At 48.4% G+C, this 14126-nt stretch overlaps 1 protein-coding gene across 2 annotated transcripts; it reads left to right on the top strand.

Moving 5' to 3' along the window:
• The first annotated feature begins 1243 nt into the window (after window positions 1-1243).
• On the top strand, window positions 1244-13758 carry DHRS7C (dehydrogenase/reductase 7C). Of its 2 annotated transcripts, none has more exons than XM_058675925.1 (7): window positions 1244-1397; window positions 1630-1792; window positions 5963-6075; window positions 7689-7899; window positions 10460-10552; window positions 12708-12863; window positions 13503-13758. In XM_058675925.1, exons 2-7 carry the CDS (start codon window positions 1639-1641, stop codon window positions 13709-13711), a joined length of 936 nt encoding a protein of 311 aa, XP_058531908.1. In that variant the 5' UTR covers window positions 1244-1397; window positions 1630-1638; the 3' UTR covers window positions 13712-13758. The 2 variants fall into 2 exon arrangements, with proteins under 2 accessions (XP_058531908.1, XP_004594803.2); XM_004594746.2 differs by having other exon boundaries at window positions 1250-1397; window positions 1633-1792.
• The last annotated feature ends 368 nt before the right edge of the window (window positions 13759-14126 follow it).

Consider the following 14126-nt stretch of genomic DNA (forward strand, 5'->3'; position numbering starts at 1 on the left):
AACAACCAGAGATACCATCCCCTGATGTGGGTGCTGATAGCACAGATGTGTCCAGTTTTTGATTTATCAAGTTCAACGCTTACGACACACACACATCTCCATCATGTGTGCTAAATGTCAATGAAAAAACTCATGGTGTCAACACTTCTGGCTGTTTCTATTTCCAAGGAAGGATTATGGAGTGCCTGGTCCCCACCGCTGCCTGCTGTGGCTGCCCTCCACTTCCTGCTCAACGTGGTGGTCACTACCACACACACACACACACAAAAAAAAAAAAACCAGGGACATCCTTGTTGGTTTTTAATTCATTGAAAGGCGAAGACACAGAGGGGAAGAGAGAGGGCTCTCTACTGCTGGGTCTCTCCTTACGGCCCCCGAAGGCCTGCAACAGCTGGGGCTGCATTGGACTGCAGCTGGGAGCTGGGAACTCCAGCCAGGTCTCCCACACAGGTGGCAGGGATCCAAGTAGCTGAGCCATCCCTGTTGCCTTCCAGGCCCTACTTTAGCAAAGAGCTGGAGCCAGAAATTGAATCCAGATGCTCTAGAGGGAGACAGGCGGGCTTTGTCATAATTGCTGGGCTAACTGCCTCACCTGTTGATTTCTGGATGGTCCAAGTACTTGAACAGAATTTATTATTTCAAATCCTTCTGAGTACTCTTATGCAATGAAAATAGCTCCTATTTTGGGAGCTTAGTATCCTTACCCACTGAAAGTTAACAATACTTCTCTTCTGGGGCCCAAGGTCTAGGTTGGGCTCACAGCTTGCAGCATCCTGTTTGACTTCTCCACAGTTCTACCAGGACAGTTGAAGTCCAACTGACAGATGAAGAAACCAAGACTCAGAGAGGTGAGAAGCACTCCCAAACAGTGCTGTGCCCCATATTTCATGCCACACAGCTTATTCTGCAAGAAGCACCATTCTGTTTTATTATTTTTGTCATCCTTTAACCAGAAAGTGGCCTTGTCCATCTGGTCAACCTGAAGTGTGTGTGTGTGTGTGTGTGTGTGTGTGTGTGTGTGTCTTTTTTTTTTTAAACAGAAAATGTACACAGAAATGGTTGTACTGAAAACCCCAGATTTTGATCTTGAATGCTCAGCCCACAACTGCAGAGGAATCCGCAAATAGTCCAGCAAGCTGGGAGAGCTTTATAAGCCTTGGCACCAATTCTGAAATCAGACCCGGCCAGCATGTGTCCCTGAGTATCAGCCTCAACACTATATTTACCCTGAAAAGCTTTTTAGTGCAACTGAGGGCTATAAATAACCATTAGGGCCCAAGCAAGTGGCCTTAACACATGGATTTCCTTCCAAATATGCAGACTTACTTGAATTAAATTTGCAATTAACCTTTGGGGAGGACACCCTCCCCTGGATTCCATTTGCTTTCGGAGTCACCGTAAGTAACTTCCTATTTGATGAATTTGGGGGGAATTAGCATGCTCACTGGGATTTCCACTCGGAAGGGACACCCTTCCCGCCCTGCTGGAGTTTGCACAGAGCTGGGCTTGCAGAAGGAGAGGAGGATTTGGGTTAGCAGTGAGTAGCTCTTGCAGCCCTGGTGTCACGATCAGGAATGTCTTTGCAAAACCAACCCTTTCTCTGTGTTTCTCCTTTCTGCCTCCTACAAGCAGGACAAGATGGGGGCCATGGCTGTCCTGATGCTGCCCCTGTTGCTCCTGGGAATCAGCGGCATCCTCTTCATTTATCAGGAGGTGTCCAAACTCTGGTCCAAGTCCGCCGTGCAGAACAAAGTGGTAGTGATCACCGATGCTATCTCAGAACTGGGCAAGGGTAAGCTGGCTTCGTGCTCCTGTGTGCCCGCGGCTGGGTACACCTGAGGGTGGCAACGTGTGTTAGCCAAGAGGAGGGGTCAATTCCCTCGTTCACATCTGTCAGTAACCAGCAGTCCCTTCTCCTTGGGAGGCTCCACTTGCTGGCCCTATAAATGAAGAAGGACTGCAATGCTGGGGTTGCAGACTTAGAGTCGAAGAGCCAAAACTTCCCCATTGGTTTCCAGAAACATTGCCATGCAAAGCCCTCAGCTGCACCAGAGGACTGGTGGTGAGGCTGGACTCCAGAGCTGGGCTTAGTTCTTGCCCTCGCACTCGCTATATCTGGGATTTCTCATGCCACCTCCTAATGCCACTCTGAGGAATAGATGCATTTGTAGATGGGCAGTCTTTAGGCCAGCTGCAGCAAGCACCAGTGCAGTGCCAGTGATAATTGCGTGGAGCGTATTAGTTAGAGGAAGCCCACTCCAGCATGCCACACACCCCACTACTCTCTAATGGAGCACACTTGGCTTGACAGCTTTGATATTTACAATTTTTCCTGCAACCCTCCTTGCCACCTTCCTTGTTGGCACACTCCCTGAGGGAGTGTCCCCTTGTCCCTCATTGAATATTCATGCTACCATTGGTACCAGTCTCATTCTGTATTGGAGTCATGTGTTTCTCTATTGCTCCATTCCCTGTGAGTGAGTGGAGGAGGTGTTCACAGGCTGACCTCAGCACGTAGCTCAAAGCTCAGCAGACAGCGAACCCAGATCACGTCTATCTAATGAGCCACCTGCAGCCTGGGTCAGGAAAGGCATTCATTTTTGATAGGTTATCATCTATGATAGCACTTCCAAAAGTTTGCAGGAAAGAGAATTAAAAAGTTTACTCTGGTGCCCCCTCCTCAATGTTTTAAATCCATGCATAGCATGTCACAATATACATTGTCCTATATTTGGCAAGAATCCCTTATAGGCATGAATTTCAAAATTTTTGCACACAAGTAAACTTAACCCTTTAGTTTCATTTCCTCTAAACTTTGCAAAGTACCCTCTGTGTATTGATTCCTGGTCTGACTCCAGTGTGGTCCAAGAACTCGCTCTCTGTGATTTCCAGGTATGGGGAGTGGTTGAGATTTAATGGTCTGGGATACGACTTCTCTTGGTGTGAGATCTGTGAATGCTTGACTTGACCATGGATCTGCTCTTGTGGGGAGAGAGAAAGGAATCCCCCCATGGTCCCTCAGTTCCTGTTGACCACAGGAGTTTCTCAACTCTTCCATACACTTGCCAATTATTTTAACCTTATTGTGGTTCTCTTTGTTGCCAAAGTGTGTTTATTGGTTTTAATGGTCTCATTTATTTCTTCTTAAAATCTCATTCTGTTATAGTCACACATTGTACAAATCAGGAATATGAGTGTATTTCAAACTGTCCCTGGAATTAGAGGGTAAGTGTATTTTGGTGCACAGAGTCCAATGCATAGTAAGAGTCTTCACAAAGTCTGTGGACTTTTTCCATATTATGGGAAAAAAATGTGGATGTTTCAAAAAGTTCATGAAAATTGAATTAAAAGACAAGTCTATTATGGTGAAAGTTATTTGAAAACCAAAAACTCTTCAAAATGCTTATGCAAATGTACTAAGGAATCTATGAAAAAAAATCTATGCATGGATTTCTCTCTTTTTTGCACTAATGCCTTCTAATTCCATGTTTCCATGAACATTTTAAAGTGTCTTCCTGTATCTCAGGAGCGTAGTGGCATTTCCAGGGGGATCTGGCCTCATCTGTCATGACTACGGTCTTACCATGGCTCATTGACCCACCCTGGACAGAAATGCAAAGCAGCAAAAAATACTGTCCAAGTACAAGTATTGAAAAGTAACTTGAGAAGCTGGACATGTGTGACCTTAAATAAATGCCTCGCCTCAACATGCTGCTGACGACGGTGGTTCACAACTGCTCCATTTTCCAAGTCCAAGGCAAGGGGAAAGTCAGCGGCTGTTGATTCAGGTGACGCACGGCTCACAGCACACACTCCTGGCACCGTGGCACCTGGGCAAACCACACTGACAGCAGCAAGGGGCCAGGACCACGTGGTGTCCTGGGGAAAACAACCAACCAGACCAAGATCAGGACATCTATTCCCTGCTCCTCTCCCCCTCCTACTCCCTCTACACACACCCACGGTTCAGCCAACATGGGGATCGTGTCCTCTTGTGTGCATTGTGTCTGCAACAGAACCAATTGTCAGACTGCCGTTCCTGCCTATGCCCCAACACATGTCTAAGACACACATGATGCTCTGTGGTTCCTAGTCATTCAAGGTGACTTTGTTATCACTGCAGCTCCCTGGGGGCAGTGTTGGCTCACTGACCACAGCTTTCTCTCTCCCTGCTTGCCCAGGTGTACCCATCACAGGTATTTCCACACATACCTTAGAACACTCATCCCTCACTCTCTATTGGTCTTCCTTATGGGTCCTGTCTGCCTTCTCCCCTGCTCTGACATGGCTAAAACATCATGGTTCAGCCCCTCAGTGGTTCTCTCCTTCTCTCTCTTTCTCCAATACCACCATTCCCCTTGCCCACAATGCCCCTCTTGACAAACCCAAGACAAGCGTCCTGCCCAAGTGGCCCTCTTGGTTCCACCTATCAGGCTGCTGAGACCTGTAGGAAGAAAATCTCACACCCACAAGCTGACTCAGCACCCAGAAGACCCACATCCCACCTGCAGTGTCCCCAGGAGGTCTGACTAGGTTGGGTACCAGTCCAGAGTGAGTGCCATTGGTGCCCTCTCCCCTGCCAGATCTCCATGCTTGGTCACCTCATCCACTCTCCAGCTGGGTGAGTGTTGGCTGCTAATGGCTCCACATATACCCTCTTCCTCGGAGACTTAACCTCTGCCAATGGAAATCACTTTGCACAGGGGCTCCGCAGTCTACACACCCCCCTGATAGGGGGCAGACTGTATCTGGTGCGCAGAGGGCTAGTCCTTTGCCTTCAGGTGAGACAGCTCTGCAGAGGGACCTAGGCTAGACTTCACCTTTGATCACATCTCTGCCAGGCACCTGTGTAAGGCCCCCCTCCCTGGTAGCTCACCTCTGAGGTATACATATTCCCTCCATGGATCCTCAGCATCCAAGGTCTCATCTCAGATTTCGCTGCCAGGGAGTCTGATCTATGATTCCAGCTCCTGGGGGAAAAAATGAACCCATACGCATGAATCTCTTTTAATAACTCCCCCTACAAGTAAACTCTCTGAATCTATGAGAGCTTTTGTTATTTTTAGGCATCAGGCTGACTGCTGCATGGGAATACTGTATGCCCACAAACTCCAGCTCAGTTGATAAAGTCCTATATTGAAGATTCAGGAGTTAGTCCAGAGTATAACTAATCTGAATAATTATATAATTTTCATTAATTATTAAAGTATAAGTAAGAAAATATTCATTATTAATAAAATATTAATTTTTAAAGGATCCTGGCTGACATTGATCCATAGAGAAAATACAGAGGAAATGGGTGGCATTTGGTCTGAAAAAAAAAAAAGTAGCCATGGTTTCCAGTCTGTTTGAATTGAGCTATCTTTTTCAGATTTATTTTATTTTTATTTGAAAGGTAGAGTTACACAGAGAAGGAGAGAAAAAGAGAGTTCTTTTTTCCACTGGTTCACGACCCTAATGGCTGCAACGGCTGGAAGTGCGCCAACCCAATACCAGGAACCAAGAGCTTCTTCTGAGTTTGCCAAGCGGGTACAGGAGCACAAGATTTGGGGCCATCTTCCATTGCTTTCCCAGGCCACAAGCAGAGGTCTAGACGGGAAGTGGAGCATGGGGAAATGAGCCAGTATCCATATGGAATATTGGTACTGCATGCAGAGTATTAACCCTCTGTGCCACCACACCAGTCCCAGGATGGAGCTCTTTTTAAGGCTGGGCTATAAAGGCCAGGTGGACAGGGGTCATCTTTCTGTTTGATATGAGGAAGAGTGTCTAATGAGAATGATACAACAGGGAAGTGCTGCTTCCTCCCAGGAAAAAGGGTTGAATAAGAGACCTCCCGGTGTCAACACCTGCAATTCCTGAGTTCGTCAAAGGTGTTTGCTGGTGGTGGGGAAGTGGGGTACTCCACATCAGTGGCTCCATTCACACCACATACCCTGCCCTATTTCCTTCTTCCTCACAGAATGTGCTCGAATGTTCCACATGGGTGGGGCCAGACTGGTGCTGTGCGGGAAGAACTGGGAGAGGTTGGAGAATCTGTATGATGCCTTGGTCAGTGTGGCCGACCCCAGCAAGGTAGGTCTCCTGCAGCGGGCATGAGTGGTTCTGGGCACCCTCACCCTGCCTTCACACACTGTGCAGGAATGCATGGTGAACCTAGTAGAGGAATCTGGCAGTTGATCTGGAGCAAAGCGAGGCAACAGTCCGTCCCCCTGATTGGTCCTGAGAGGTTGTCTTGCTCTGATTGCTCACCAGCACCAAAAGTGTGTCCTCTGGCCACTGGCCTTTACTCTGATTCTACGTAAGATCAATGAGAATCCAGGAAGCAGAGACTCTCCCAGATATACATTGCTAATTGAACATTTATAGTAATAATTTTAAAAAGTCTCCCACCTGGATGCAAAGGTCAAAGGACTTGGGCCATCTTCAGCTGCTTTCCCAGGCTCACTAACAGGAACTGGATCTGAAGCAGAGCAGCTGGGACATGAACCTGTGCCCTATGGGATGCTTTCACTGTGGGCAGAGGGCTAACCTACTATACCAGAGCGCAGGCCCCATCAGTTCAGTCTCATTGGATGCCACAGGCTCACAGGACACACTTCCACATTTCTTTCCACATTCCGCTGCAACAAAAACTCCTATGTTCTTCCAAAAAACATTCCGTTTCCTTCAGCACTTTTTGTACCCATGGGGTGAGGTCAGCCTTGCTACTGAGCGACCCTGGAAATAAACACTTCAGTTATAGCATTTTGCAGAGCATTGGGTAGCTAACGGCCTTCAGAGTTCACTTTAGGATATCTTAAAAAAAATAAATAAATCCTGACCCTTGAGTTTGGATGCAGTGTTTGAAAACAGCCCAGAGCAATTTCCTAGTTAAGGAGAGAGATCAAACAGGACAACACATCATTCTTCCACATATGTTTCTTGAGCTATTACTCAGTACCGAGCAAAAGCAAAGTCATGTTTGGGAAATGCAAAGCCAAAGCTTTGGTTTTCTTTACTGCAGGACTTTCCAGAACCTTTGCTATGCTAATGAGCACTCCCTAGACAATCTGGGAGAACAGTCTGTTTCCAAACACAAGGGACCAAGGAACTTGCTCTTCAAGGGTGTGTCTCCGACTGCTGGGATTGTACTTGCCCCAGGGTATCACTGATTGGCCCAGCCGAACCCCAATCCCAGACAGTCTTAGATGACAGCCAGTGTCTAGGGCTGAACTCAGGGCCTGGCAAGCACACCATAGACACCCCAAAAAGCACTGTTTCTGTGATCTTGGTCAAAAAGCATAATGTGGCTACAGGAAGAAATTCCCGTGGAGACCAGAGGTGTCAGAAGTAACGACGTCACCACTGAATCCAGTGCACGGCCTCCAAAGGATGCCGCTGCCAAGCGCAGTGCTCGTGTGCATGGATCTATTCTGGAGCCTGTGCCAAACGTGCCCTTACTACCTCACCTATTCAGGTCTGGGTTTATTGCTGTTGTCATTGTCCCCAAGAATGGATTCTAACCTCCTTCATCTCAAAGTCATTCTGCCTTTTTCTCTTATCTCTTTATTGATGTTGTAGCCATTCTGTGAGCATTGGATTTCCAAATGGGTGACTCTTAAGCTGAAGAATTCCAGGGTCTACAAGGCAGAGGTTACACATGTTGACTCTCTCTCAACGCACCCTCTCTTTTATTGGTTCTGCAGACATTCACCCCAAAGCTGGTCCTTTTGGATTTCTCAGACATCAGCTGTGTCCAGGATGTGGCCAAAGAAGTCTTGGATTGCTATGGCTGCGTGGACATCCTCATCAACAATGCCAGTGTGAAGGTCAAGGGGCCTGCTCATAAGATTTCTTTGGAGCTTGACAAAAAGATCATGGATGCCAATTATTTCGGCCCCATCACCTTGACCAAAGGTCTTGTGAGTTTGATGTTTCCTTGGATTTCTGGGGTTCCCTGGAAGCTGAGGAGGGTTGTATACATTTCCCAAAGTTACTGGAATAAAGGGAAGTAAGAGGTAAGTTTATCTTAGTGCAAAAACAATTCTGTAATCCAGACACCAAAAATTTCACGGACGATGTGCGTTATGCAAAAACCAGGCATAGATTTCAAAAATTGGAGGCACTAAAATATCTATCTTTTAATTTTATTTCTTAATGAACTTTTTTGAGCTGCCTTCATATCTTGCTGGTTCTTGCCCAAATTCCCTCTCTGTAAACTCCCTTCCTCGCCAAGCCATCTTCCCTTCCTTCTCACTCACATGCATGGCTCCCTCCAGTGCAATACCTGCAGGCCACTGTCTGCATCCTTGGTATGGATTTGGCTTTGTCAACCTTGTAGTGATCTCCTAACCACAACAGTTGCCACAGGGAAAGATTCTGTCCTCAGACATCAAGTGGTAAATACGTTTATCCCCCAAATTATGAGAGAGCCAGAATTCTGTCACTCCCCCACTCAAGAAAAGGAAAAAAAGTCTTGTTAGAAAAAAACGAAGCAATCACTTCTGGATGGATGATTGTGGGGGGCCCTGGAGACACCTACATGGTAGAGATTTCCCCCAACTGCTGAGTTCAAGTGTAGGAGTAGAGCCTAGAAGAACGAGGTTGACAATGACCATAAAATTGAATCTTGGGTGATGTACAAAAGATAGCGGTTCCCTGCAGCCACTCCTTGTGCCACACCCAGCGGGCTAGCATTACTGCATCACTCACCAAGCTTGGTCTGGGGCTGTGCACAGGCACCAACATGAAGAATACAACTAGTGTATTGGAAAAAGCCAAGCCTGGTCCCTCCCATGAAGACATTTCTCCCTTGCTAAGGGACCAGAGACCTGTTCTCAGTTTACCCCCTCTGTAACACAAAGCACCTGGAACTCACAGCCCACTCTGAAAGTTGAGCTTCCAAAGTACTCTTTCCGCTTTTGCCCTGCCTCCACTCCACCTGAACTCTGATGTCTCGCTCCAGCTTTCCTCATTTGCACATTAACTACACCTTAGGAAGAAATGTGTATCATACCAACAGACATTCAAAATGCCTTTCGTGCTCAATCAGTTCAAGACAGCTTGAAAAAACCCAACTTCTCCTCTCCCAGTGAAAGAAATCTCACAACTCACATGAGACTCCCTTTTGGAGAAAAAGGAATTGAAAAGGAAATGCCTTTCCTACTGTCAAATCAGTGCCATGTCATGCACATAGGAGAGTCATCTACAATCATGCAGGGGGCAGGTGTTCCGCACAGTGCTTCAGACACGCATGTTGCATATCAGAGTACCTCAGCTTGCTTTTTTTTTTCTGTTCATTACTTTTCCTTTCTTTTTTAAAGACTTATTTATTTATTTATTTATTTATTTTGGAAAGGCAGATTTACAGAGAGACAGAGAAAAAGATCTTCCACCCATTGATTCACTCCCCAGATGGCCACAATGGTTGGAGTTTAAGTGATCTGAAGCCAGGAGTTTCTTCCAGGTCTCCCATGTGGGTGCAGGGTCCCAAGGCCCTGGGCCATCTTTATTTATACATACATATACATACATATTTTTAAAGATTTGTTTATTTACTTATCTATTTATTTATCTTTATTGGAAAGTCAGACATAGAAAGAGGAGAAACAGAAAGATCTTCCATCCGTTGATTCACTCCCCAAGGGGTCACAGCAGCTGAAGATGAGCCAATCTGAAGCCAGGATCCAGGAGCTTCTTCCAGGTCTCCCACGCTCCCACCCACATAGATGCAGGGTCTCAAAGCTTTGGGCCGTCTTCCACTGTTTTCCCAGGCCATAAGCAGGGAGCTGGATGGGAAGCAGGACTGCCAGGACATGAACTGGCACCCATATGGGATCCTGGTGCGTGCATGGCGAGGACTTTAGCCACTAGGCTACCATGCCGGGTCCCCTAGGCCATCTTATACTACTTTCCCAGGCCATACATAGGGAGCTGAATGGGAATTGGAGCACCTGGGACACAAACTGGTGTCCATTTGGGATTCTAGCACTTGGAGACAGAGGATTAGTCAGTTGAGCCCCAGGTCTGACCCCAGTACCTTGGTTTTTAATACTTAGATCCAGCTCTTGACTCCAGTTCCTGCTACTCCAGACCCTGACTCAGTTGGTGACTCAAGTACTTGAGCTCCTCTCTTCCCTGTGGGAAACCTTTAATGGAATTCCCGATGCCCAGCTTTGGCTTGGCTAGTGTGGCAGAAATGAACAAGGGGACAAGATTGCACTCTCTTTCTCTGCTTCTTCAATAAGTGCATTGAATTTTAAAATAAATGAAAACACCCAGCCATCTGGCAGCAGAGCCCAGCCTATCCTTGAGTGTGCTGGGTTCAGTGATCTGGGGTTCCGCTCCACAACTGTCCTGCCGCAGTCTCATCCAGATGCAGCCATGTGATAGCAGGGCTGAGGGGAAACGGTCTGCCCACTATTGCCTGATTTGGTCTCAGCTTCCTAACCACGATTCATTGTCCTGTGTTTTCTAGTTCTGCTTCCCAACATGATCTCCCGCAGAACAGGCCAGATTGTGTTAGTCAACAGCATCCAGGGGAAATTCGGAATTCCGTTCCGCACAGCCTGTAAGTTGCCAAGACAATAATGCTACAGCTCTTGTTGCATGACTTGCATGCTAAGACAGGAGTGACCAGGTCAAAGATGGACAACACAACCCCAAGGAAGGAGGGCATCAGGAGATGAGCTGCTGGGTTTTCCATTCACACCTTCAGTCTTTCGAATACCTACATGGTGTGCAAGCCACAGAGGGAGGGGCTGAGACATGCTAGGGCCCCTTGCCCCCAGGCCCTCAGGCCTGCAGGTGGGCAGGATATGCACTGAATACATCAGTGTCAGATGAAGATTATGTTCCTAACCCAGAAGCACAACCCCAGCTAGACTGCTCCTTCCAAAGACACACTTGAGGTGCAGAAAAGATTACACTTGGGAGAGAGGACATGTGTGCACTGCAAAATGGGAGAGGACTGGAGATGTCGCGAGGATGGAGAAAGGGGAGAGAAGGGAAAATTCCAGGGGAGCCAGAGCTGCAAAGCTGAGCATCCTTTAAACAGTCCAAGGAGGAGAGAGATGTTGGGCTCAAGGGATCCAATGGGGGAGGGAATTCTGGAGACCTTCCATGAAGTAGGTTCTGGGTGGGTAGGCAGGAAACTTGTTGAATGCACTGCATTACAGACCACGGTGCAAAACAGAAGCTCAGAAAATGTTTGATGGAGAGAAGGGAAGGAAGAAGAAAGAGAAGAAAAATGGGCATGCACCCTGTGGGAGAGGGATGGGCGGCTTTCACCATGGGGCAGTTCTTTCTCACCATCTATAGGCTGAAGTTCACGGCCAAGCTGCCAGCAGAGTTGGCTCCTTCCAAAGTCCCTTGTAGACAGCCCACGTCTTGTTGTGTCCCTGTTTGGTGTCTCTCTCTTTGTGTGTGTGGGGGTGAACATTCCCTCTTTCTGGATGGACACTTAAGAGATTGGATTAGGGTCCATGCTAATGACCTCCTTTCAGTCCTTTTATTGTAATCACTTTTCCCAAGACCCTGTCTCCAAATAGGGTCACACTGAGAATAAGGACTTTAATAAAAAGACAAGGGTCAGGTGCAACTCATTCAAATACAATTATTTTCTTTTTGATCTGCCTGAGTTAGTTAAAACCTATGTTGCTTTAAGAACGTGACAGAATGAGGAAATGGTGTCATTCCTTCATGTACCTATAGTAACCAGGATGGCTCAGCCCAGGGGGTGCCACAGTGCCTCATGGTCACTGAGAGGCCTGAGTCAGGCCACGTCATTGCTCTGACTTCAGCTGACTCCGTGAGGGCTCAAAGGCGGCCTCCCCCTCTTGTTCCGGGTTCTGGTTGGAAAGGAGACAGAAGAGGCTGACCAACTCAAGCCTCAGTCTAGACAGGCAGCCCCAAATTGTCCCAGCTCACATCCTGTTTGGAGGAGATTCGGCACCCTTTGCTGCAAAGGATGCTGGGAAGTGTAGTCCAGCTGCAGCTCAGGAAGAAAGGGAAGAACAGAACTTGGCCTGAACCTAGCAGTCCTGGCCACATTACCCCTCTGCCCTCATCCCCAGTCCACCAGGAACCTCCCTACCATCCCTTCTATTTAAACTTTCCATACATGTTATTTTCGGGAACTGGATGACTCTTCACTTTCCGGGTCCCCCTGCTTTTGACTGAACAAACAGGCAGTGGGATGTCAAGTGTTGGTCACACAGTGAGGTGTGAGCACTGCCGTGGGTCCTGTGGCATTTCAACCCATAGAGGACAGAGGCACCGATTTCCTGGGAGTAACTCCTCCACATGGCAGCAAGCACTAAGTACCCCAAGAAGGCTGCACCTCAACCCACTCTCCACTGCACTGGAGGAATTGGGGTACATAGTCCCCACACAAATGTCTTAGCTCTTCGCTCAACTATGCTTCTTTGGAAGGAGCCCTTATCTTCACGGTGGCACTTTCGCTGTGATGTTGGCAATTTGGATATGCCAAAGAGAAGCCACAAAGTGCTTCTTTTAGGTGTAAACATGAAAGGATGCTAAGACGTTTTGATAAAGGACCACCTTCCCAACTTCCCTTACGGCTGACAGATCTCATCCCTCTGCAACTTGCTGTTGTCTTTGGGCCTCATTTGTGAGTTAACACGTGTGCTCAGGCCCCCGGCAGGCAGTTTCTCACCATGTGTGTCTCTTGCTTTTGGAGTCCGCTGACAGTCTTGTTCTCACAGATGCTGCCTCCAAGCACGCCGCCCTGGGCTTCTTCGACTGCCTCCGCGCCGAGGTGGAGGAATACGACGTCGTGGTCAGCACCGTGAGCCCCACTTACATCCGCTCCTATCGCCTCCATGCTGAGCCTGGGAACTGGGAGGCCCCCCTCTGGAAATGTGAGCTTTCGGTAGAGGGAGGCCGGGTGGGATAACAGGGAGCCCCAGGCAGCAGCCTTCAGCAGGGCTAGAGGCTCGAATCCAGGCGAGAACCAGAATCGCACAACCTGCACCCTGTCCATGACCCAGCTGAACTGGGTCCCTGGGCACCCAGGAACCCTCACCAAGGGGCTGGGGGCAGGGAAGGAGGGAGGTCTCTGGGCCTGTTTCCTTAGCTGGGACTTGGCAGCCAGGATTTGGTCTTAAAGAAGCCTCCTGAACCCCCTTCCCCAAGAAAGCAGCAACCCCACATCCCAGAGCTTGCCTCTACCAAACGCCGGATGATGGGACAGGGCGATCCTCATCCTTGCTCACTCCTTGCCTCAGTTTCCCTGTCAGAAGATGAGGTATATGCCAGTAATGCACACATCCTCAGAGTTCCTGGGAAGAGCTTTCACAATGATGCATTACACGGCATCCGACACCTCCCCACTCCTAACCGCCCTACCGAGAAGGAAAGTGGGCCCCAGGCTGCAGATGAGGGAGACCTGCCGAGGGATGGAGTGTCTGCCCATGGCCAGCTCCGGCCACAGGCTCCCCACTACCCTCCTCGGTGGTGGGCAGCGGCCCTAGCTGGCTCCATGCCACCTGTCTGTCCAGTCTTTTCCAGGAAGCTAACCTACGGCGTGCACCCGGAGGATGTGGCGGAGGAGGTGATGCGCACGGTGCGGCGGAAGAGGCAGGAGGTGCTGCTGGCCAACCCCATCCCCAAGGTGGCCGTGTACATCCGCACCTTTTTCCCCGAGTTCTTCTTCGCTGTGGTGGCCTGTGGGGTGAAGGAGAAGCTCACTGTCCCCGAGGAGGGCTGACTGTGGTGGGGTGGGGCGACCCTGGGCCACAATAAAGGGCATGCTTAGCAGCAGCAGCGCTCGCTTGTCTTTGCCTCCCCGGGGCGGCTGCCGTAGGTGTCTCCCGCTCAGCATGGACCAGGCACATCTTCCAGAAGTTTCTTGGCTGGGTAGTGTGAGTCCACGGGGAGAAACAGACGTCGTCATATCCCACGTCACACATGTGAACATGGAAAAACACACACATGTACTCACATACACCACCACACTGCTCATGCAGAAAACTACCTCTGTTTCACACTAGGGTGATTGGCCCAGGTCACTGGCCAGCCACGGAAAGGATGGAAGCTGAAATATATATATATATATATATATATATATATATATATATATATATATATATATATATATATATATATATATATATATATATATA

This window comes from Ochotona princeps, chromosome 17, assembly GCF_030435755.1.
Source record: "Ochotona princeps isolate mOchPri1 chromosome 17, mOchPri1.hap1, whole genome shotgun sequence".
Lineage (NCBI taxonomy): Eukaryota > Metazoa > Chordata > Mammalia > Lagomorpha > Ochotonidae > Ochotona > Ochotona princeps.

What these genes read in the sequence shown, in the direction of transcription:
- DHRS7C (XM_058675925.1), top strand. Translation starts at nt 1,639, where the DNA reads ATGGGGGCCATGGCTGTCCTGATGCTGCCCCTGTTGCTCCTGGGAATC. An exon ending in GTGTGGCCGACCCCAGCAAG is followed by an intron (nt 6,076 to 7,688) that starts GTAGGTCTCCTG and finishes TTGGTTCTGCAG; the next exon opens with ACATTCACCCCAAAGCTGGT. An exon ending in GGAGGCCCCCCTCTGGAAAT is followed by an intron (nt 12,864 to 13,502) that starts GTGAGCTTTCGG and finishes CTGTCTGTCCAG; the next exon opens with TCTTTTCCAGGAAGCTAACC.